General features: G+C 50.9%; 1 protein-coding gene across 1 annotated transcript in view; it reads right to left on the reverse strand.

Moving 5' to 3' along the window:
• LOC116952444 (uncharacterized) overlaps positions 1–25386 on the reverse strand; it is a 52280-nt gene that overhangs the window by 9921 nt on the left and 16973 nt on the right. Inside the window, exons 10-20 of the mRNA XM_032971790.2 lie at positions 24244–24346; positions 11343–11446; positions 9778–9859; positions 8604–8800; positions 7955–8030; positions 7138–7196; positions 6279–6621; positions 5582–5707; positions 3114–3185; positions 2046–2353; positions 923–1338 (exon numbers count right to left, since the gene is read on the reverse strand). Coding sequence (XP_032827681.2) covers positions 923–1338; positions 2046–2353; positions 3114–3185; positions 5582–5707; positions 6279–6621; positions 7138–7196; positions 7955–8030; positions 8604–8800; positions 9778–9859; positions 11343–11446; positions 24244–24346 — 1886 coding nt within the window. The remainder of the gene's footprint in view (positions 1–922; positions 1339–2045; positions 2354–3113; positions 3186–5581; positions 5708–6278; positions 6622–7137; positions 7197–7954; positions 8031–8603; positions 8801–9777; positions 9860–11342; positions 11447–24243; positions 24347–25386) is intronic.

The raw sequence follows: 25386 nt of genomic DNA on the forward strand, positions 1-25386 counted from the left end.
CAGAATGGTGCGATGAGATGAGCTGATGAGAAGGACGGCAGTACACGAACGTGATGATGATGCGTGAAACAAAAGATGGCGAAAGTGACACTGAGTGGCTGACGATGAAGCGAGCGTGACGGGTTGGTCGAGGAAGTCGGCAGGAGGGATGGGGAAGAGGCGTTTGTGTAAGCGAGGGAAAACCAGCGAGGCTTAAAAGAAGAACGAATAAGGGGGCAGTGACGCGGATTGTTGCTTGATGAGCGCCTCTTCCTTAGCTGGCGGTGTGCCACGTCTAGTTGCTGCCGCAGTTATTTACGTCGACTGTGCATGGCTTGTAAGTCGAAAACGCATGCGCCGCGCGTAGTGTACGCGCCATTACGTGTTGGCTATGCGTGTGCCATTTCACACCGTGGACGCCCTCGAGGGATTAGCGAAGTGAAGGACTCTAAGAGAAAATACGCCGATGCATTGAGCAGTGAACTGTACACTACAATGATTGTAATTATGGCTGGCTCGGTGGCTTAGTATGTACGTGGAACTTATTTCGCACCGTAAGTAGCTAACTGCGCTAATCTGAGGTGGGGGGGGGAAGAACAACAAACTAAACACAAAAATCAGTTCTAAGGAAGTGAGTTTTCAATTGAAATTTCGACTGTCGAGTGAGCGGCTCACAGTAAGAAGGTTGCAAATTAAAATCCTGGTGGAGGGGTTGACTCAGCCCATCATCCCTCCGGGGCTACTAAAATTGGTGCCACTCTGCGGGGATGTCAACAAGTGGTTGTTCTACTAAGTAGCTTCTCCCACGCCATAGGAATATTAAATTTCCACCACCGGCTCAAGGGCCGTTCACAGGAAGTGAGCACCGCCTCAGCGCTAATTTCAGCGATAATCGCTTTTTTGACCTCACCAATGACGGTCGCAACACTGTCGCAATAATTACGCGTCTCCGCAGTCGTCCACGCAGTCGCAGGCGACGCAGTAGCGGCGCCCCTGCCTGGGCACCGAGCCGCAGGACGGGCGCCAGCGGTACAGGAAGGGCTCGGGCGCGTCAAGCCCCAGCGAGTTCACGCAAGGCACCGCCACGTGCGTCTCGCTGCCCTCCGACAGGTCCTCCACCAGCAGCTGGGGCAGCCCCGAGCCGGGCGGCAGGAGGCGCAGGGCGGCCGGGCAGTAGCCGGGCCCGGCGCCGTTGTCGGCGGGCAGCAGCGCCGGGTTGGGCTCGGAGGACACGCCGACGGACGGGTTGAAGGAGAAGAGGCGCGCGCAGAGGAATTGGCGCCAGCCGGAGTCCACCAGGAAGCGGCGTGCCTCGTCCGCGGAGCCAAGCAGCCGCCCGCAGGGCGCGCGGTAGTGCACCTGGCGCGCGTACGCAAGCGTGCGCCGGGCGCGTCGGTCAAACCTTTCCCCTGCCGAGACGTCCGCAGGTTTGCAGGGTGGGTCCCGTTCACCGCCGGATCTCGCGACGTGCAAGCGGTTGGCGTTAATTGTATTCAGAGAGGCGTAGTGCCGCTGTTTTTAAGGCTACTGGTTACTCACCGCAGAGAACTGTAGCGACGCGACCGCACTCTACGACGGTTCGTACCAAAGCTGTGCGACGCCCTCCCGATTCGGAATAAAAAAATGATGTGCTTGTGCATCATGGGAATGGGAAAGGGTTAAAACAGGAACTGGTAAAATTTTTATTTAAAGCTTTCATGACTGCAGTAATTCATATTCTTAGCTCTTTCGGTAAAGTCACGTTGAAGGGAAACAACAAAATAATAAAAAATATATATAAAACAATAAAAAATTCTCACGACGTTTCGACCATAACACAAACGGTCGTCTTCAGGTGTGTTGGTTTTTTGTTGTTTCCCTTCAACGTGACTTTACCGAAAAAACTAAGAATAGGAACTGGTCAACTCGATCTCACCAGCGCACGTATGCAACCGCGTTTTTGCCCTTACAGCTATCGTGCGGCTTCCGTCCCGCCAACTAAACACTCGCCGCGGACAAACAAATGGACGCGCGAGGAGGGCGCCACAGCATCCGCGCGTGTGCACCATCTCAGCCGAACGAAGCACCTGCGAGGTGGAGGGCAGGCGCTGGAATCCGTGCAGCAGGGGAAAGCGCAGCGGGTTGGTCCAGCGCGGCACGTCGTAGCACAGCGACGGGGGGCACGGCGCCACGCAGCACCGCTCGTCGCACCGCCGGTGCGAGCCGCGGCGTGCCGACGCCGTCGTCGACGACGTGGCGGACGACGACGTGGCGGACGACGTCGTGGCCCCGCGCTGCCCTCGCGCGTCGCCCCGAGCCGGCGGAGCTTCTGCGCTCGCCAGCAGCTGCAGGCGCCGGCCCTCCTCCTCCAGGCGCCAGCGCCGCTCGGCCCAGTCTATCCCGGCACCACCGACGACGACGTCGCGGGTGGGGGAACCGAACAAGTGTGGGCTGGGCATGGCCCAAGACTTCACGTCAAGCGGCCCACGGGCCACGCTAGGGCCAACCACTTCGACGTATTTAGCCGTCATTGCGAGCACCAAAGCTGGACTAATCGGGCACCGGAATATCGTCCAGCGGGTAACAACACCGTGTTTTATCATTTCAGCGTGCTCCGTCACTTCTGCCACTGAAAAAAATCTACCCCAAGTAATCGGGAGTTGGCTGGATTTTTTTCTGATTTGCCAGCGCGGATCATGGCGCTTCGCCGCGGACCCTTAAATACAAAGTCTGCAGCTGTTCACGCCCGAGTCTACATCACCCTTTTCAAGCTCTTATTTGCCACAGCCCCTTAAGGGTCTGCCGACTGCCAGATGACATGCTCTGTCACGCGTTGAACATCTTAACAATAACTTAAAATATTCATCATGAGCCATAACTCCACTGCTGGATGAAGACGTCATCAAACCGTTGCCATTGTTCGCGGTCCTGCGATTGAACAATCCGTCCAACACCCGCACGTGAGCCGATATCAATGCTCCATCTCGATGGGGAACCGGCAAGTTGACTTAATGCACTTTAAACGTGAAACATTCGGGAAGTAAATCCAATCGTGTGAAATTAATAAAAAAAAATTCCGAATGAGACGACACCCAACCCCACCACCCCCCACCGACACTTGTGAACCGAGCGGCGAGTGAGGAAGGGCCGAGTACCTCGTTTCAGGGTGGACAGGATCACGTCATACTTCCCCATCACGGTGATCATCGAGAAGGACTGCACAAGTGCTGTCACGCAGGCACAAACACGCACGCCAACACAACGATGAACACACGCTTCTTAGACTTGTGAAATGACAGGGTGACACCTGCCCGTCTAAACGGGTAACTACTCTTCTTAGAGACTTGTGTAATGACAGGGTGACACCTGCCCGTCTAAACGGGTAACTACTCTTCTTAGACTTGTGTAATGACAGGGTGACACCTGCCAGCCTGAACGGGTAACTACTCTTCTTAGAGACTTGTGTAATGACAGGGTGACACCTGCCCGTCTAAACGGGTAACTACTCTTCTTAGAGACTTGTGTAATGACAGGGTGACACCTGCCCGTCTAAACGGGTAACTACTCTTCTTAGACTTGTGTAATGACAGGGTGACACCTGCCCGTCTAAACGGGTAACTACTCTTCTTAGAGACTTGTGTAATGACAGGGTGACACCTGCCCGTCTAAACGGGTAACTACTCTTCTTAGAGACTTGTGTAATGACAGGGTGACACCTGCCAGCCTGAACGGGTAACTACGCTTCTTAGAGACTTGTGTAATGACAGGGTGACACCTGCCCGTCTAAACGGGTAACTACTCTTCTTAGAGACTTGTGTAATGACAGGGTGACACCTGCCCGTCTAAACGGGTAACTACTCTTCTTAGACTTGTGTAATGACAGGGTGACACCTGCCCGTCTAAACGGGTAACTACTCTTCTTAGAGACTTGTGTAATGACAGGGTGACACCTGCCCGTCTAAACGGGTAACTACTCTTCTTAGAGACTTGTGTAATGACAGGGTGACACCTGCCCGTCTAAACGGGTAACTACTCTTCTTAGAGACTTGTGTAATGACAGGGTGACACCTGCCCGTCTAAACGGGTAACTACTCTTCTTAGAGACTTGTGTAATGACAGGGTGACACCTGCCAGCCTGAACGGGTAACTACTCTTCTTAGACTTGTGTAATGACAGGGTGACACCTGCCCGTCTAAACGGGTAACTACGGTTATGGCTGCCTTATCATGAAGGTGCCGTATCGGGGGTAAAGGTCAAGGGCGAAGTCAGTCGAGAAGCTCCGGCAACCATCCCGAAGCTTCTAGAAAGGGGGCGTGGCCAGAGGTGGAGCTTGGCCGCGCCAGGCAGATAAAAGGAGCACCGAACCAGAGCTTCGGGGCTGTTAGCGTGGGGTCTGGGTCCTGGTTGCGTCGCTGCCGTCTCCATCTCTTCGTCTCCACCTGGCTGTTCTTCTGCAAGAGCAGCTCCGTCGCCGCCGCCGCTACGCTCGTCAACCAGCCAGCGTAGCTACGCAGGACGGAGACGGACTGCGTGTTTGGACAGCCTAAGGTGTAGCCGCGTTACGCAGTGTAATCGCCCCGTGTGCTCTTGATAGATAAGAAGCCTTCTACTCGACGTGTGTCGGAAGTCGCTCACTACGCTTAACCTGCACGAACGGACAGGCGGTCAGACACACACGCGCGTGACCACGACGTGGACCACAGAGCCGACGAGGCGTGGCTCCCTATTGGCTGAAGGAGCGCACCCACGAAGAAGCTCACCCGCCATTGGCGGAGGGAGACGACTGGCGTCCGGCGTACCTCCCGACGCGGGAGAAGGCGAGAGGTGCGCGGAGCGAATGGGGGACGTTAAAGGGGCGTGACGGGGGACGGCAGCGGCAAGGCGATTGGATGGAGGGAGATTGAAGAGAGAGGGGGCGGGAACGGGAGCGGGGGAGAGGAGAGTCGCTTAGAGGGCTGGGGGCCAGGGGAGAGAGGAGGGCTTGGGGACGCTTTAGACGGTGGAAGTTTGAGTGAACGCGCTCTGCGGAATATAATAAAGCTTCTCACACCCACTTCCATTTACCCGACGTGTCGGAGTCAGTACACTTGCGGGCGGAGGCAGCGGCGATTGTCATGTGTTGCACCCGTAAATGAGAGGAGTAATATTTAGTGATTTTCATGACCTTTACAAAACTTTGCAATCCTGTCGTCGTTTTTTGTTTGCATTGTTCGTTGAAGCTTTCTGACCCACCCCCTAAAAGAGCTTCAGAGCTCATTGGATTTCCCCAGGATAAATAAAGATTCTGACAAGGATTCTGGCACGGCACCGTGCGCGTGTCAAGTCAAATCCCGGCTGGGGTCGATAAAATCAGTGCCGTGTTGTGGGGAAAATCAACAGTGCTTGCTTATAGAGAGACTCAGCCCCAGCCACAGGAATGAGGAATTTCAACCAAATGGTTCAGGGCTGTACAGATGGAGGTGAGTACCACCTCAACGCCTGTTTGGGGCAGGAAGATTCCGTGCGAGAGTAGGCCGTTCCGCCAGCGCCCGCCGCCTGTCGGACTTATCGACCCACTCGGGGCAGGGATGGAGACAAAAATCCAGAAATCTGGCCCCATCGCAGAAACACGTCGAGCGGTCACCCTGGTTGGTGGCGTTGACGGTCGCGACGTTCCGCTTGAGGTCGTCCAGGCCCTGCGAGATGATGTCAAACACCGCCTCCACCTTCCCCATCTCCCTGAGGTGCGACCAGAACCTACGGACGTACTCTGTAACGGCACGCGCAGCCGTGAACTTAGCAGTAGCAATGTGTGCATCCCATAACCATAACAGGTCAGACAAAATCACGCGAACACACGGATTGCATATTGCTTTCCAACACGAGCTTGCATTTGGCGAATATGGACCGTGGAAATGACGCAAAATAGCCGACTCTTTTGAAATGATGTCACTGGATCTTTGACTTCCACTGCGGCATATTTGGAGCGTATTTTACGGTTAAAACATCCAGGGTATTAACCAGGACGGCCCACCAGATTTGAACCGCGAACCTCTGCAACGAGCGGGGAACACGTTATGTGTCACCGCCCCTTGATGATGATGATGAGATTACACGAGCAGACCTTGGAGGTCTGGTGTGGACAACGCAACAGAGATGGGATCCCCGCAGAAGGAAGAAAGCAACGACGGGCTCCGCTCGCACCGCCGGCACTGCCCGCGGTAACTTCCTTGACCACCGTTCAACGAAGCAAACACAAATCTGCAATAGCCTCGTGCAAAAATGCTCGGCTGCCGTAATTCCCACGAGGCTGCTTTTTTTTTCTTTTCTTCCCCACTCACCCACGTCCAGTTGTGAGACGTCATGCGCAGGTGCCGACAGGAGGTGCAGCAAAGGGGTGGACACATCCCGAAACTCCGGCACAGTCGGAGGCGGTGAAGGAGCGTTCCGGGAAGACCCCGGCGCGATGGTCTCGCGTGGCGGAGGAGAGTCCCGGGGAGGCTCGGGCATGATCGTAGGTGGCGGAGGAGAGTTGTGGGGAGACTCCGGCACATTCGCGGGAGGCGTGGGCGACGCGTCAGTGTTCTGGCTGGGCGCCGGCATGCTCTGCGCGTTGGTCGGCATCGTACATGTGGCTAAAGCAGCACTGCTTACCAGGGCAGCCGTCGTAAAAGGGTTCAGGAGCTGATGACGGGGATAAACAAAAAAAATCACACGTAAACGCACGAAGCTCAAGGTCACGGTGGTCAAAGTGTGGCATGATGCGCTGGTGAGAAACATGTAGGGTAAAGCAGCATCACCACCACCACCAGCACCACCATTGCGAAGAGTGTATATATTTGTGTTGTGTGGAAAAATGTAAGGAACGGGAAAGAGAGGAAGACTGAACAGAGTATAGCTTGACGACATAGGAGACTGGTGCCAGAAAGTTGTGGTGCACTACGTATATGCCACTACATATTGGCACAAGACAGAGGAGAGTGGAAACACGTGATGGAATGGGCAGTGGACACCTGTGGGGCTATCTGCCCATGGACCGTGATGATGATGAAATATTTATGGATGAGAGGTGTAGAGGCAAAGTGGCCAAAGACGACTCTGGGATCCCCAATCAGGGCCCCAATCAGGGCCCCAATCAGGGCCCCCGTCGCTGCTCCACCCCCGTCCCTGGCCATCAAACCCCCGTCGGGGTTCGCTCACCGAATGGCTCGCGACGCTGTCCGTGTCGCTGATGTCACCGGGTTCACTCCCACACTCCGCTGTCGACGAACCAAAGCGTTCAAGCGTAAACTTCACATATAAAAAATAAAATATTTTGTTTTGCCTTTTCCCCAGTTTGGGTAGAATGGTGGCAACAGAGGTTAAACACATTATTGTTTAATAAACCACAATGTCACGGGTTCAACTTCTTGGTTCTTTCTGTAAAGTCACGGTAGAAGGGAAATAATACAATAATAAAAAATAAAACTTTTTGTTATTTTATTTTTTATATTATTGTTTTATTTTAATTATTTTATTATTTCCCTTCTACGTGGTGACTTAACCGAAAGAACCAAGAAGATGAATCCCTGCAGTCACGAAAGCTTTAAATCGAAATGTCACGGGTGTCTGGGGGATTCGGAATGAATTAAATTCTGAATTTTATTTAACATCACGAAGCTGTGGGAACTGAAAGGCATCAACAAAACAAATCGGCTCTGTGTCTGGACTCCAGACACGCGACTTGCATGTAAGAAGTAAGAACATTTAAAATTCACACACAAAACAAAGACGCACAAAGGTAACCTCGTGAATTATTCAATTCCCCTGCATGCATTGTTGATCTATCGTATGGTGGAGGGCTCATCATCAATGTTTGTACATTGGTGGTGAGGTCAGCCAATGAGCCGGGGGGGGGGGCAACTTCAGGAGTAGCCTCTCTGTGAACATCTGAAATCCTGCGGGCGGTGGTGCAACTACGTGGGATCCCTGGTGACCACAGTCAAGCAGTGGCTGTCTTGCAGCCGGCATACAGTACCTTCCTGGGTTTCGGTTTTCTTCTCAGGCACTGGACCCGCATTTTCTGGGTTCTCGGTGGCAGCCGAGCTGTTCGTCTGCAGAACACAGAGGCGGATGCAGAAACACACGTCAAACCCGCTTGGAACAGCCACCACAAACCACCACCCTTCGCCAACACCACCATCGTTTTCATCAAGGATAAAGATCCCCCGTATAGCCTGAGCAGACTGTCGTGGCAAGTGCTGTTAGCGAGCTCCGAAGAAGGCCAGCACCTCAATAGTGATGTTTAGACACATTACTAGGCACTCATGTGAGGCTGAGTCGACCTAGTGGAGGCCCAGGACCAGTTAAAATAGCCGTCACTGGGGTTGGCCGCGAGCGGGAATCGAACTCGGGTCGCCGGGTTCGCAGCGCAGCGTAGCACTAACCGCCACGCAACCGCTCCCCAACATCACTGACATCACCACCACCGCCACCACCACCAGGGATGAGGTTGCTGAACGGTGCATCAATGAGTTGATTCATAGCAAGTCAATTCCCGTGACGATCGGGCTGAATCACGAGCGGGGAATGGCCCAGCGTCTCGGCAGTACCAGAGTCTGTTCCTCGACAGAGAATCGTCCCCGCCGAGGCAATCGGCCGTCTCCAGCCCTCACGACCTCCTTCACCTGTGTGGACGTGAAGGGGGTCAGGTCCTGTGACAACGAGTAGGTGAACACGTTGTCGGGAGATTCGGGATCGCGCGGTGACGCCACCGCCTGGGACAGACGAAGTCGGCGGTGCCGCTGACGTCGCAGCCTTCCCCTCTGTCCGCTCCGTCGTGTTCGCGTGCCTCGTCTTTCTACCCCTCCTCCATCGTCATCATCTGCGACGAGGCGACGCACGAAAAACCCATTGGTTTGGAAAGCCAACAGCAGGCCCTACCAGACTAGTGTGACACGTCATAATCATCATCATCAGTTGTGATCAACCCACTGCTGGATGAAGGCCTGCCCAAGCCGCTGCTATCGCTCGAGAGTGGAAATAAACTTCTGAACGTCTTCTGAATGATACATGGAGCCAGGGAAGTCACCGAGACTCTCCGCCTTACAGGCATCCTGCGGCGAATAGGGCTCGCCATCGTTCAGCCATCTACTCTGAAGCCTTCTCTCTTGCAGTGTTTAATTTCAGGGGGGGGGCGGGGGGGGTGTGCGGGAGGGAAGAACACAACGCAAACGTTACCGCCGCAGGAGCGAAAGGTCATAACACACTGCCGAGGTTTGTGATTGGCAGCAGCGGGGAGAAGCGGTGGTGCGGCGGGGACGCTCGTAAAAAAAACCGTCTTCGTTCGAAGTACCCAGAGGTAGCTCGGAAGGTCAGAGTGCTGAGCTGCAACTGTTGAGATGGCGAGTTCTATGTGAGGAAAGCTTCCTGTGATGAAACTGGGGTTTCACGTGTCAGTGAGTCGATAGCCTCAGCCCCGCCACGAATGATTGCACAAAATAAGACCACACATTACCTGAGTTTCTGCACTTAATCCGGCTAAATTCCAGCTCTGAGAATGAAATAATCTTTGGCCCGATTGTCACGTGACAAAACGGTGGCAGGATGGGTGGGTGGGAAAGTCCTGCCCCCCCCCCCTCCCACTGCAGTGTGGCCACTTGAATGTATCTCAGCAGTCGCTCTGTTACAATCAGCTTCCCTGGGTCATTCTCTAAAACAAAAGTTTACTCTGCTTTGCGACAGATCCGAGTGGATTCTTCGTCCCGTAACGCGACCGGGAGAGCACCGGGGACAAAAAGAGATCCGCAAGAACGAGGGAACTGCTGCACATCGCGACGGTCCGGGATAGAGTTGGCGCACCTTCCGTCGCCCACTTGCGTTTGCGCAGGAATCCCGGGGACCAGCCTGCACCGCAGCAGCTCCCGCTATCGTGTGCCAACACCTGGGAGGGATGGCGGCATGTGAGTCACGATTCGTTGAATTATACCGATTACTTTGCTCGCGATATACCCATAGATTCTTTGAATTACACCGATTATTTTGCCCGCGATATACCCATAGATTCGTTGAATTATACCGATTATTTTGCTCGTGATATACCCATAGATTCGTTGAATTATACCGATTACTTTGCTCGCGATATACCCATAGATTCGTTGAATTATACCGATTACTTTGCTCACGATATACCCATAGATTCGTTGAATTATACCGATTATTTTGCTCGCGATATACCCATAGATTCGTTGAATTATACCGATTACTTTGCTCGCGATATACCCATAGATTCTTTGAATTACACCGATTATTTTGCCCGCGATATACCCATAGATTCGTTGAATTATACCGATTATTTTGCTCGTGATATACCCATAGATTCGTTGAATTATACCGATTACTTTGCTCGCGATATACCCATAGATTCGTTGAATTATACCGATTACTTTGCTCACGATATACCCATAGATTCGTTGAATTATACCGATTATTTTGCTCGCGATATACCCATAGATTCGTTGAATTATACCGATTACTTTGCTCGCAATATACCCATAGATACGTTGAATTATACCGATTATTTTGCTTGCGATATACCCATATATACGTTGAATTACACCGATCATTTTGCTCGCGATATACCCATAGATTCGTTGAATTATACCGATTATATTGCTCGCGATATACCCATAGATTCGTTGAATGATACCGATTACTTTGCTCACGATATACCCATAGATACGTTGAATTATACCGATTACTTTGCTCACGATATACCCATTGATTGCTATTCTTCGGACGAGATGACGCTCTGGAAAGTAAGAGGTATGCTTTGGGGCGATTAATTTTTTTAAGTGCAACTGGCACTGCCCGCACATTTGCGCGGGATACACGTCCGAGGTGGAGGGTGGGTGGGGAGGCGTAACGTCAGCGTGAAACATGAACCTGGCCCATTACGCAGATAAGGGCGGTGATGCTACCAACACACACTTGCCTGCCCGCCCGCCCGCCCGCCCGCCCGCCTGCGCGCCAGCCAGCAAAAAAATACATAGTATACTTTATAATCGGGAGAATGTGGTATTATAGAGAGCCATCTTTCAGAAGATGATGCTTGAACGCGCCGCTTTAAAAATGAGAAGAGAGGTCTTCTGGATGGAAATTCTGAACTGCTGATGGTGTTTTGGGTCCTCTGGGTGGTCACGTTTTGCTGTAGCGACCTACCTCAAGGACGATGATTCTGAACAACTAGATGAAAACAAAATCTTCCAGAGGACAACAGGACTGCCAACTTTAAGCTTTGAAGATAAATGGGGGAAAGCCAAGTGCGTGTTATCATCTGGGGAATATGGTAGGAAAGAGACGCACTTTTGTCTGCTTATTTTCTGTTTACTCAATTCAAGCAAAAACAGCCGCCTGGGGTCACTCACTGCTGCTGGTGCCTCCGTCGCCACAGCCGCCCGCGGTGCTGCTGCTGCTGCTGCTGCTGCTAAGTCAAACGTGCGTCCAGACGTTGGCTGTGCGGGCCCGGGCACTGCAAACATAGCGGACAGCGGGAGGGGGGGCCTTGAGCACTTGTGAGGGGCTGGCAATCGTGGGAAACAACACTCGGCATGCCGGAACACGCGCCACTCACCTCGACGATGCACACAACCCACGGGCGGCTTAAGACGCCCGCGCGTAAGAATGTGCGAGTCGTCGATTGGTGGCACCAGCGGCAGGGCTTTCGCCGCTCGCTGCCGGTTAATAATAAATGCTGGTGTGTTAGGAACACGATACGCACCACCTTTCAACCTTCAAGACAACCTCGTGCTACAAGAATGACACGAGCACAAAACGTCCGAATGATTTGATTTTGATTTTGATTGGATCAAACAGAATCGTATTTGTTTTGTCTTCTTCCAAAATTGCGCTCTCATTGTACTCCGTGGTAGCACGTCATCATGGGAAGCGGAAATGGGTCGGAACTCTCACACGGGAGTGGATCGCTTCGTGTTAGGCGATGTGCCCTGCAAGAGGAAGACAGGTTGAACTATAACACTAAACTCATTTTATTTGAGCAGGAAAGGACCACTGAGCTACACAGCTCTTTTTCAGAAGCGACGCGGCTATCGCAGATGATAGCCCGACGAAGCGTTGCTTGTCATCGTGTGGAAAAATTCACAGCAGCCAAAAACAGTGATGGGGGAAAAAAGTATTTGATTCCTCTGCTGATTTTGTACGTTTGCCCACTGACAAAGAAATGATCAGTCTGCCATTTTAATGGTAGGTTTATTTGAAAAGTGAGAGACAGAATAACAACAACAAAATCCAGAAATACGCATGTCAAAAATGTTATAAATTGATTTGCGTTTTAATGAGGGAAATAAGTATTTGACCCCCTCTCAATCAGAAAGATTTCTGGCTCCCAGGTGTCTTTTATACAGGTAACGAGCTGAGATTAGGAGCACACTCTTAAAGGGAGTGCTCCTAATCTCAGCTTGTTACCTGTATAAAAGATACCTGTCCACAGAAGCAATCAATCAATCAGATTCCAAACTCTCCACCATGGCCAAAACCAAAGAGCTCTCCAAGGATGTCAGGAACAAGATTGTAGACCTACACAAGGCTGGAATGGGCTACAAGACCATTGCCAAGCAGCTTGGTGAGAAGGTGACAACAGTTGGTGCGATTATTCGAAAATGGAAGAAACACAAAGGAACTGTCAATCTCCCTCGGCCTGGGGCTCCATGCAATATCTCACCTCGTGTAGTTGCAATGATCATGAGAACGGTGAGGAATCAGCCCAGAACTACACGGGAGGATCTTGTCAATGATCTCAAGGCAGCTGGGACCATAGTCGCCAAGAAAACAATTGGTAACACACTACGCCGTGAAGGACTGAAATCCTGCAGCGCCCGCAAGGTCCCCCTGCTCAAGAAAGCACATATACATGCCCGTCTGAAGTTTGCCAATGAACATCTGAATGATTCAGAGGACAACTGGGTGAAAGTGTTGTGGTCAGATGAGACCAAAATGGAGCTCTTTGGCATCAACTCAACTCGCCGTGTTTGGAGGAGGAGAAATGCTGCCTATGACCCCAAGAATACCATCCCCACCGTCAAACATGGAGGTGGAAACATTATGCTTTGGGGGTGTTTTTCTGCTAAGGGGACAGGACAACTTCACCGCATCAAAGGGATGATGGACGGGGCCATGTACCGTCAAATCTTGGGTGAGGACCTCCTTCCATCAGCCAGGGCATTGAAAATGGGTCGTGGATGGGTATTCCAGCATGACAATGACCCAAAACACACGGCCAAGGCAACAAAGGTGTGGCTCAAGAAGAAGCACATTATGGTCCTGGAGTGGCCTAGCCAGTCTCCAGACCTTAATTCCATAGAAAATATGTGGAGGGAGCCGAAGGTTCGAGTTGCCAAACGTCAGCCTCGAAACCTTAATGACTTAGAGAAGATCTGCAAAGAGGAGTGGGACAAAATCCCTCCTGAGATGTGTGCTAATCTGGTGGCCAACTACAAGAAACGTCTGACCTCTGTGATTGCCAACAAGGGCTTTGCCACCAAGTACTAAGTCATGTTTTGCAGCGGGGTCAAATACTTATTCCCTCATTAAAATGCAAATCAATTTATAACATTTTTGACATGCGTTTTTCTGGATTTTGTTGTTGTTATTCTGTCTCTCACTGTTCAAATAAACCTACCATTAAAATTATAGACTGATCATTTCTTTGTCAGTGGGCAAACGTACAAAATCAGCAGGGGATCAAATACTTTTTTCCCCTCACTGTACTCTCAGCGCATGTTTCTCAATCTAGAGGGGAAAACCTGGAGGACACAGAGAAAAATCCACACGACCACAGGGGAGAGAGAGAGAGACAGAGACAACATGCAAACTCCAAATATACAGACGTCAGGGCCGGGATCAAACCCACGACCTCCTGCATACCAGGCGAGGTTGCTGACATCTCGTCGCCGTGGTGCCCAGATGTAATCGCAGAGCCACTTTTAAACCACGTCAAGTGAACTCGAGTCGGGACTTAAGGGGGCGCCGCATCTTTCCACGCGCCCTGCTGTGGAGCCGGTCTTGGGCATCGTGGGGTTTTCCATTGAATGTGATGGGCTTTTCCGGGGCGGCCACAGGTGACCTGGCCTCATAACCCTGGGCTCTTGAATGCCTCGGCAGCACTGTTATTTCTGTCATCAAACGCTCGTGTCTTCCTTTGCGCTTCGAATCGATGAGTGCATCGCGAGCATATGTAATGATGTGTATTTGTATTCTTGGTTCTTTCGGTAAAGTCACCACGTAGAAGGGAAACAATCAAATAATAAAAATATGAAACAATAAAATTCTCACGACGTTTCGACTGCAATACAAGCAAATCATCATCAGGTGTGAAAACCACAGCAAGAAAATTTGAAAAAAGTGGCGGTTATTTTTACGTTAGCACCACGGAGAGCGATTTGACAGTTTGTTCAGATGGACGAGTCCACCTATGTTCGGAAAAGAGGAGGGGGGAGACGAAAATAATGGATGCGGTCTGAAAATCAATTAAGACCCGAAATGGTTGATCAAATCCTTTAATGATTGCTAAGCCAGAATCCATCTTCTCGGTTGAAATTGTCTCTGTATATGTGGATAGCCTCATGAACGAATCTCTCATGGTAGCCAGATGGCTTGCAAAGAACTTCTGTCTTGGAGAAGTCAATGTCATGTGAGCCTACTGAATTATAAAAGTGATCTGCCACGGCCGAGGTGTTGGTCCTACCGTGTTTTAGGTGTGCATTGTGTTCACGAATGCGGTCCGAGACATGTCGTTTGGTCTCGCAATCATTGTAAGGATTTGATAAACCATTTTGGGTCTTAATTGATTGTGGCTTTCAGACCACATCCATTATTTTCGTATCCCCCCTCCTCTTTTCCAAAAATAAATGGACTCGTCCATCTGAACAAACTGTCAAATCGCTCTCCGTGGTGCTAACGTTAAAAAAACGCCACTTTTTTCAAATTTTCTAGCTGTGGTTTTCACACCTGATGATGATTGCTTGTGTTGCAGTCGAAATGTCGTGAGAATTTTATTGTTTTATATTTTTATTATTTTATTGTTTCCCTTTCACGTGACTTTACCGAAAGAACCAAGAAAATGAATCCCTGCAGTCACGAAAGCTTTAAATCAAGATATATATTTGATTATAATTATCAATTAAATAGACTGATCGACGAATCGACGCTTTGTTAAATGCCTAAAATAAATATACGCATTTTAAAATATATATAAGCCGGCCAATTAACTCAGCCCGCCACCCCTTTGTGGGGACGTTAACTTTATGGATAGACTCGACCCTGCCATATAAATGTAGCATTTCCACCACAGACTCAGAGCTGTAAACATGAGCATCGCCGAAATGCTCATTTGAGCAGAAAATAACTCGAGACTTTTAGCTTTTTTTTCTAAAGTCCACCAAAATTAGGAAACAACTTTACCATCACCATGTGTAATTGACCGTAGCGTTGCGACTAATTTACCTGGTTCCCTTCTTTTGATTTGGTGAAAAATACCAAAAAGGCAACAAAAGCTTTCGCTTTGGCACATTTGCATTTGCTGGTACAGCTGTGCCTCTGTGTGTTACCAGAATGTTCTCTCCACCGACACGAGGGGCGGGTGTTTTGCCTAATTGCTGGCAGGAACCCGGTGTGTTTTCGGGTTGTTTTTGGGCTGTACCGCGTGACATTCACCACGATGTCCGACATTTCGCCCCACGTGCCGGGAGCTTCTTCAGGAACCGAACTGAAGCTCCCCGGCACGTGCAGGGAAACGTCGGACATCGTGGCGAACACCATGAGGAACAACCCGAAAAGACAACGAATAGCCACGCAGCGCAGCTGCGAAAAACCTACGCAAGTAGCAAAAGAAGGCCAACTCCAAGTCAGCAGGAAAGAGTTTATTGACGATTTTTTTGGGGAGATTATTACAGTGCTTAGACAACGCTATCACGGTCAATAAGAGAGATCCTCCGAGTCAACACGAACAAGGCACAGCTGTTTCAGCAAATACAGCACAGCAAAGACAACCGCCAAACAGGATGCCACTCGAGCACAACAAGAAATTGCGACGGCAGAGGAACGACCGCGTCCACCGCCTGAAACCGGCCGTGGTCGCCTTCCGAGCCTGGAAGACACACGGGGCGAGACAGCGGGCGCGGTGCCGCGTAGGGGGGGGGGGACACGGTTAACGGGACCTACGAGGTCGAAGGTGACAATTGAGGTGGGCGGCCAAACAGGTGTTGTGGACATCGGCAAAAACAAAGCTGGCCAAACGATTTTGAATATGGCGAATGTTGCAATGGGAAGGAGTCGAGCGAGCGAGCGAGCGAGCGGATAAAGAGGGCAGGGGGCACTCGGCGGTCAAAACTTACCACGGATTCTACTAACCAACTGTTGCACGAGCACTAGCCGCCCTCCCGGCCAATCAAACGTGAGCGGCTGTGTTGCACGGCAAGTGTGCACACTGTGCAGTGGCTCCGGGTCGTTGTGTTTTGTCAGACGGCTCGGAACGGAATTTGCGTCGCTTGGATGTGCGCTGTAATGATGTGACGCCGAGACAAAACGCCCGATATGTCCTGTTAACGCAAGCAGCTCTAACTTCTCAGTTCACCATGCACAAGAACGAACGGTCACAAAGTTCTTCATTCCGAAAGAAAATAAATGCTGATAAAAGGAACGAATCGACTGAGAAATTGTACTAAGTAACCAACGGAAGTCACGTAAATGTGTGCGCTTGTCAAAAAAATAAGTGGAATGTACAGATAACTTGAGTAACAAGAAAGCTGGAATACATTCGGAGTAAACTTCACATCTTATAGGAGGCAATATTATTGTGTGTGCACGCACGCACGCAACCACACATACCCGGACACATACACGCGTGCGTGCATGCACACACACGCCTCATGAGCTACTTGGAGTGCCCAGTCACTCCGCATTCTGGGCAAAAGGGGTGACCCTTGTGGTACACGTGGGGGCAAAGGGCGAGCGATTTTGGTACGGCCAACGTCAAGACTACAACCCGCCACGGCTGACTCAGCGGCTCCGCCCACCGGCGTTTGCGAATTCAAAAGCAAGAGGCCTGTAGCTTTTGTATCGTGCTCAGGGGCACCCCGCTGTGTAATGCCCGTGCGACGGCCGGGGGAGGCGCGGAGTTTTAAGGCGAGATTTCAAATGCGGAACCCAACTGCCGAAAACCAGGATGTGCGCACGCCGCAAAAGGGCATTCTACGTGACGCAGACAGCGCCCATTTGTTGGCGCGGCACGTGGGACGTGTTTAACAATCTTGGGGCACGTGCAGCACGGAATGATCCAATTTGTATTTTAATGGGGTGCAATTTGATAAAACGCGGAAAGACGCAGCGTGGTGGTGGGTGACGAGGACTGGCGTTTGGGATACGCCGGTCCAAACGATGTCATCGATGGGCAGGATGGGATCGGTACCTTTTCTTAACCCTTGACAAAAATCACCCCTAAACCAGAGTGATGCTACATTCTACAGCGCCCATGTAAATGGAAGCGTGATTAAGTTCAACAACACAATCCGTTTTTAATAGCGACACGCATGTACATAGAACCCCCCCCCCCCCCCCCTGAAAACGCTATGCCTGCAAGAGCCAGCGTTCAATACTCTTTCTGCCCACAGGTCGGCTCAAACGCGCGCGTGGCGGAGGTAATTAACGAAGAGGAAGGGCCTTGAAAGGGACTTGCGCGAAGACAATGAGAGAGGGCGAACGGCGCGCGCAGGCTTGTAACTTTGGCTTGAGCAAGCAAGGGCCGCACTGCAAAGCGGTGGCGTGGCGTGCTTAGCATTGGGCCCCAAGGTGCAAGGAATGAAATGGGGCATTCTTTTTTGTCCAATTCCCACACCCCCCCGCCACCGCATCGTCACAGCCCAGTGCCTAGCCCCCCCCCCACCCCCATGGGTCCGGGTGCAGATGCACCGCCTGCACACTCCAACACAAGACGGTCCGCGAATCAGGGTCGCTAACGTGCCAGGCCCGGTTCCCGCAAGTCCCCCAGGACAAACCGAGCTCTCGTGGGCCCCCCTCCGTTGGCGTTTTCACGCCGCCGGACGAGCGCATCCAATCGACGACGGCGGCAGCGGCGGCGGCAGCAGCTTAACGAATCCGAGTCCATCGGCGGCCGTTCAACCTACCCATGCACGTTGGCAAAGAGGTGAGAGCGAACGAGCAGCACCGTTCCGTGCAAAGAGCGAGCCTCAGCAACACGGCCGCTGCTGCCGCTACTGCCGCCGTCGCTGAACCGAAGGCATCACCGATTTCGAAACAGTTCAGCTCTATTGCGGAGCAGCGGTGTGAGACCGCTGCTCCGTTTGTGCGGTTAAGCAAAGAGGTGAATGTCAGCCGAATCACACTCGCTATTTTGTAGTTGTCGGCAGAATCATGGTGGATGCAGCCTCTGGCCTGTTGGGAGAAGCAACTGGCCGTGTGTCTGTTTCCAGGTCCTGGTAGTGGTACAGCGAATGGTTATGCTGAGACTGCATCTCAAGAGTGTAATCCCGCGAATCCAGTTTCACGGGAGTCATCCAATGAAAGAATATTTCTCCGTGGACTTCAATGCAGCCAAGACTCTGGACTTGAGTGCAACGCACGTAACAGTGTATCGATTTGAGCGTCGACTGCAACCGTGCAAGCGTTGAAACTGTTACGTGTGATTTATGCAAATTGTACGAAAAGGATATGCCGCCCATGAATGTTACATTAAGGTTCGTGTAGGAAGCAAATCCTGTGTGAATGACACAGCAAAGAGGAATCACTACAACTGGGGTAGTAAAACACATTCAGTTGTTGGGTTGAATCGGCGCCCTGAAATGGCAAAAATTCACTGAAACGCGGTGAACGTGATTTTTGCGACACATGCCCAAACGGCAATTTGAACTGGCGGGCAGCAGGAACGGTAACAGTGCACGCACCCACATGCGTGGCAACACAGCAATGAAACGATCGCACAGTAAAGAAGTTAAGGTCGCGTTCGCTAGCGGTACTCAAAATCAATAACCGGTTTCCAAGAGTTGAGCGCGTTTATCGGGCAAAATTAGAGGCGCAGCCTCAACAGAAACACATTTCACATACAAAAATGGGAGCGAGCCCGCTCACTGCTGTGATTTTTTTTCCCCCCAACTTCCTTTCGTAGCTGGCATAGCAGTTTCAGCCCAACAGCTACACGGATAAGTGCCTGTATCATAGGGTAAAAGTCGCTCCACAAGCCGCAACCGTCGGATAACAAAGGTACATTCATACATCTGGTTGGTTACAGTGAAGCATAACCGTAGGCTGCGAGAGTCGGTCAAGGCCGAAGTTAAACGACGGCGCTCGCCTCTAGTAGGTTACGTGACATTCCGACAGCGCGGCCCGCGACGCCGTAGAGCCTCCGGGTCGTAGGCGACGACATCAAAGGAGGGGGGGAGGGCGGCGGCGGCACCGCGATCGAAGCGGGCGCCCACCGGCGGGAGCAGCGCTTGCGCGGGGGGCGGGCGACGCCTCGATGGATGGCGCGGTTCAAAGGGCAAACCATTTTGCAGGCGAGAGTACCGAGGCCGCGCGTCCCAGCCGGTCCGATACAATGGATAATTGGCGCTTCAGCGACGGAAAAGTCACCGGCATTTTCCGTCGGCCGGGGCTCTCGTAACGTCGTCGCGCCAGGGTGACGTTAGATGGAGAAGTTGCGGGCGTCGGTAGGGGGGGGGGGGGGGGTGGAGGCCAGGTGACACCGAGAGGTCAGAGCCTCGAGCCGGCAGCGCCGATATTCACCAGGCAGCTGCCAAATGCGAGCGGCCGCCTGTGATTAAACCAGAACCTTAAGTGCAGAGTTGATGACCTCAGCAACAGTCACAAATGACTCCACGAAAAAAACGCAAATACAGGCAAACCTTGGATTGCGAGTAACTTGCTCTGCGAGTGTTTTGCAAGACGAGCAAAAATGTTAAGTAAATATTAATTTGATAAACGAGCGAGAGGGACTTGCAATACGAGCAGTACGTATATGCTTTGTACTGCCGAGCGTCACGTGATCACAACCGATATACGAGCGCTTTGATATACGAGTGCTTTGGATTACAAACACGTTTACGGAACAAATTATGCTCGCAAACCAAGGTTTCACTGTACATTAAATTTGGTTCTGCACTCAATTTGGCTAAATTGCAGCTCTCGAGAACAATCAAAGCAGCATCACGCGATGAAGATTTCAGTGGCAGCGTGGGTAGCAAAATGTTGCCTTCGACTTTGTGGACCAGACATCACTTGAAGGGATTTCAGAAGTAGCTCTGTGATCTCCATTGTTTGACAAATGGTTGCACTGCTCTGCGAAATACCAACTGGATTCTTCCATCTCACGATGACTTCCGACAGCACAATCGGGAATACATTGGGGAAAAGAGAATTAAAAAAAAAAGTATGGGTATGGCGCAAGAAGTGACATCACTAAAGTGCAACCAAACTGTACATTTTCAAGTCTTTGTTTTCATTTACAAAGTTTTAAACATGTACCGGACCAGTCTGGGGGACACACCATGGGCACCTATGCACGATGAAAGAACCGTTTTGGTGTTCATTATCGTGATCGCTCACTGCTCACAGATGCCACTGGTGGCATACGCGACGACGAATCGCCGTTGTGCAGACGGTTACATCGACCAACCAATGACACGATGTCACACAAAGCCCTCGCGAACCCATCCCCTGACATTCTCACGGCGAAGTTGAACTTTGCATGAAATGTCTCGGTAAACCGGGACAATGACCTCCAACAAGTCAAATGTTCTCCGTGCTCAAAATGAGTATTGAGCGAGCGGTGCTCATCTCTGATGGTGGTCTGAACGGGCAGTGGAAATTTCATGTTATCATGGCAAGACACCAACCTTTCCATAGGACAACCACCCTGTAAGTGCAGTCTTTCCGGGTCGTATTTAATTTACCAACCCCTAAACGATGACAATGATGGTAACACTGGCTATGGGGCTGGAATTTCCACTGCCCGTTCACCATGGCCAGGATATTAACTCATGCCCACACAACTGGGAGCACCTTGGTTGGTACTATACCAGCTGGAAGGTATTCGAGTCTCTGGCTGGGTTCAATCTCCAGTTTATCCACGTGTGTTTTTAAACATCGTCAATGGCCATACATCCTATATTTTTGGCAGAATTTTCAGATTATCCCGTGTGCACCAGCAGGGCATCATGTGAACTTTTTGCAGTTTTGGCTGCGTCTTTTCCACATCTTTCCGTCTCCCGCGCGCATGCACGCACTGGAGTACATTTAACCACGTGTTTCAACACCTCTCATGGGGATACCTATAATTCTAAAAGTCCAGACATTTGCCCCGCAGCAAACCCTCGGTCTGTCTGTAGTGGACGGCATGAGGCAGGAGGGGGCGAAATGTTACTAAGGTGCAAAAGTACTCTTTAGTTTGAAATGTTTTACTATGTACAGGTGTGTAGCTCGTTATTCGTTCATCTGCCGCTGGGCTGGAGCATCCCCAACGCCATGTGAGTCTTTGTCGCCATACTTTACCACGCTGGTCAGGGCGGGTTGGTGAAGGCGGGAGAGCATAGATGGGAGAACAGAATGGATTTGAGTGCATTTGCCCCATTGCTGCCCACCTTGTATCCCCGCAGCCTGCAACCGACTGAGCAATGTGCTCGACCACCCAAGCGCTATCCAGGCTCAAAACTTGCTTGGCTTCCAAGATATATCGAGATCGGGTGCTTTACGGTTGATATATGCAATTATGATATCTTATATATGCAACTGATGCCTCTATTCGTGGGTAACAATTTTACAACAGACCGACAATAACAAAAAAAAATCACTTTAACGTCATTGGTCTAAAAAGCGAAAAGTGCCAATGGGATGGTGCTCTCATCTCCGTTTGCTTCCCAGAGCCGGCGGTGAGAAGACCGCATTCCCACGGCAGGGGCCAGGATAGACAAACGTTTCCACCGCAGCCGATTGTGCGGAGGCGATCAATGCGGCATCCGCTCACTGCCGCGGAGTCAGCGCCGGGCCGCGTCGCGGCTCGGGGGCGGCTGACACGCGCCGACCGCAACCGACCGCACAACCCTCGACTCCTCGGCACCACAACTGTGTTTTTCCTGAACGACGCAGACGTACTATTAAGGCACTCCCGCCGCGGAAGACTGGAACAGTAGCGGGGGGCCGTGTGCAGTCAAGCCAAGGCACATGGAGGGGGGGGCAGTGATGGACTCCTGTCCTCTCCTCCAGCCCAGCCAATGCCACGACCTCACACCGATAAGCGCGCGGAGCTTAAGACGAGCTCCAGGAAGTCGGTTTGTCGCTTGATTAAATTGCGTTTTAGCCGTTTTTTTGTGAGTTCGCGGGCTTTGCGGTGACGTTAGGACGTAGACGCTAAGAAAGGTCAAACCGGAACTAAGAACACAGTTAGGGCGCCGTGAGTGGGATGTTCCGGATGAGGCGTATCGGGCTAAACCATGGTGACCATTCTTTCTAAACGGTGGAGACTCGCTCTGCTCGAGATCGCAGTGTGTGTGGACGGCACCGTCACACGCTTGCCTTGTAACAAGAAGCACTTTGTCGACGCTTATTGTCGAGTGGATTTTCTGTCGGGGTGTAACGATTTGCCAGCCCCGCGATTCAATCAGCCGTCGCTACGCACGGTTGTGACGTAAGCCAAGAGGCAAAGTCTTGTTTTAACATATTGGCGAATTAGCAGCATTTAGTGGCTGGAGGGTGTGATGGGAACTCATTGTATGCAGATCTCACTAATTGACTCTTACCCACACGATTGGATGCATGCGTACTTTTGTTCAAAATTCGATAGGAACAGTTGCATCAATAACGCATAGTCAGATGAGTTGCATATGTACGACAATGAAATTTGACGTGTACTACATATGCACCGCACTTTTTCCGCACAGCTTGAGGTCACGTGATGGAAGATACTGAAGCGTGCATGGGGAAAAGAGGTCACATCATCATCGGGGCCCATGAGGGGGCGTTCGGTAATGTGTATCTCTTAAACTACAGTGTGTAGTTTGTTTCTTGTGGAATAATTTGAAAGACAATGATTTTTGCACAGCAGTTCAAAAGTTAATGCTGACCCAATAAGTTCGCATTAAAGATTGAGAGAATGAACGTTGACTAATATTTCTGGAAAATAAATCTACGCGTTGTTGCACCCACACACCTCACACCAACGACATTTCATTTCGGTTAACGCTTTCTCCAGGATGCAAAGCCAAGGCTAGAGGCCGGCAGTGCCCTCAAATGCCTCATTTGTTATGAACCCCAGTGGGTTTCCCACAGGAAAGCCACAAAGACACTTTTTTCATGAGGGTGATGCATTGTAATGTTTGGCTAACGCCAATGACAGTCTCCGTTTTAATTGGTGGGAAGGAACCGGAAAAAACCGGAGGTAATCCACGCAGAACAGGAGAACGTACAATCTCCACAAATAAATAAATAATCCCGGATCAGGAATCGAACCGAGCGCCTTTCTGGCTGTGAGGCACAAGTGTTACCTCCACTACACCACCCCCACTGCCCCTTGCACAAGGACTTGGGAATCTCTCCCTCTCTTCTCTAGGAAGGTTGGGTTAAGTGCCTGTACCAGGGCTTAATTTCTCACCAAACTGGAATAGGCCGAGAGACAGGACTGCAGGAGGGCACTAGGCCAAAATTAAATTAATATATGGTTTGCCAGGGGCAGAAATATTTCCCGGGCCACCGACACAGCTCTTATGCAGCCACGGCTGCACCCAAATGTTTAAACTGTTACATTCACTTACCACTCCTGCCACTCAAAACCCTGCGGGCCTGGGGATTCTGGAGCTGGGCTCGGGCCTCCGTGTTTTCATTCAACGAGTCGGCCAAATCACCACCGCCGCCGTGCACTCATCGCCCTGGCTTCTGACTGCGGACCGCACGGGCTCAGGTTGAGCACTGGCGAAGCGTGGTTACAGGCGTGCGCTACGCTCGGGCAAAAACAAAGGGCGAGTGCGCACGTAAAAAAAAGCAAAGGAAACAAACGATGCACAATCGGAAGCATTCCGAGGCGTCTCATCCGATAGAGAGTCACTTCGTCGGCCGTGCAGAGAGACGAAGGAGCGCTGCGGGCGGCCGCTGCGGTGAACGGGGAGTGTCGTCTGCGGTGGTGGAAACGGTTTCTCTAAAACCACCTTCAGCGCACCGTGGACCGAACGTGCGGCGCTGGGTGCGGAGCTGTCTGCGGTGCTGGTTCGACCTACGCGGCAATGACAACCAGACTCGGCACATGGCACTGACCATGCGGGTGTAGTGGTGGTGACGGCGGTGACGGCGGTGACGGCGGTGGCGTTGCCGATTGGTGTCCGGCAGCGATCCCGGGCCCTGCTACGGCGTGCTCGCTCTGAAATGCAACACGGGGGACCGGAGGTTGCAATGTAAAACATTTTTAAAACCTGATTTAAAGCTTTCGTGACTGCAGGGATTCATATTCTTGGTTCTTTCGGTAAAGTCACCACGTAGAAGGGAAACAATAAAAGAATGTTTTATATTTTTATTATTTGATTGTTTCCCTTCTACGTGACTTTACCGAAAGAACCAAGAATATATTTTTAAAACCGTTATTTAAAAAAAAAAAATCACAATTTTATTAAAGGTTTGACTCAAGACTTGCTTCTTTGTTGTCTAGTTTGTATAGTTGTTTTTTCTGAAGAATATCATTTCCAGAATTCGTTGCTGACGGATTCTCACATCTATATATATAAAAGGGAAATTTGTGAATGTGTATCGAAACATGCAACAAACTTAAAATTTGGCATGTGGGTAGTTTCCAGACTGTACACAAATACAAAAGACTTTTGTATTTTGGGGGGGGGTCGCAATAATGGATATAATATATTGCACGGCAAGTGAGCGATGACGTCACATCTGTCATGGATGTAATTCCATGGATTGATGGACTGTTACATGCTGTCGATACGATTTGAATGTATTCAAAAAGTCTAAACGTGACCACATCTCTAAACGCTGCGGCAGGCAGTCAGCACAACACCGTGCTGCTGCGTTTGTCTCTTCAGTGCTCATGATCACACATCGGATATTCCAAGATACTTTGGAATTATCATTATTACAGCAACACGATATAAAAAAGTTCTTTTTCTTTGACTTTTAGATTTTGTTCGGTGTGTCTCTCCGTTTCAATTGTGCTTTTTGTTTCTCATGACAGACAAACTAATATTTTAATTCTCAGCGCTGGCACGTGGCCAATTGAACAATAAAATACAACCTTGAATATCAAATTTCGGTGTGCATTCATTGACGGCTTGGCCGAGATTACCAACTCATTACCCATTCGAGTAAAAACATTTGAAACGTGGGTGGCTGTCTTAAATCGAACCCACGATCGTAGCAGTGTTGGCTCCGCACTCTGTCGAGCTTACCCAG

Source organism: Petromyzon marinus, chromosome 47 (assembly GCF_048934315.1).
Source record: "Petromyzon marinus isolate PM22_M1 ecotype Great Lakes invasive population chromosome 47, UKy_Petmar_22M1.pri1.0, whole genome shotgun sequence".
NCBI lineage: Eukaryota > Metazoa > Chordata > Hyperoartia > Petromyzontiformes > Petromyzontidae > Petromyzon > Petromyzon marinus.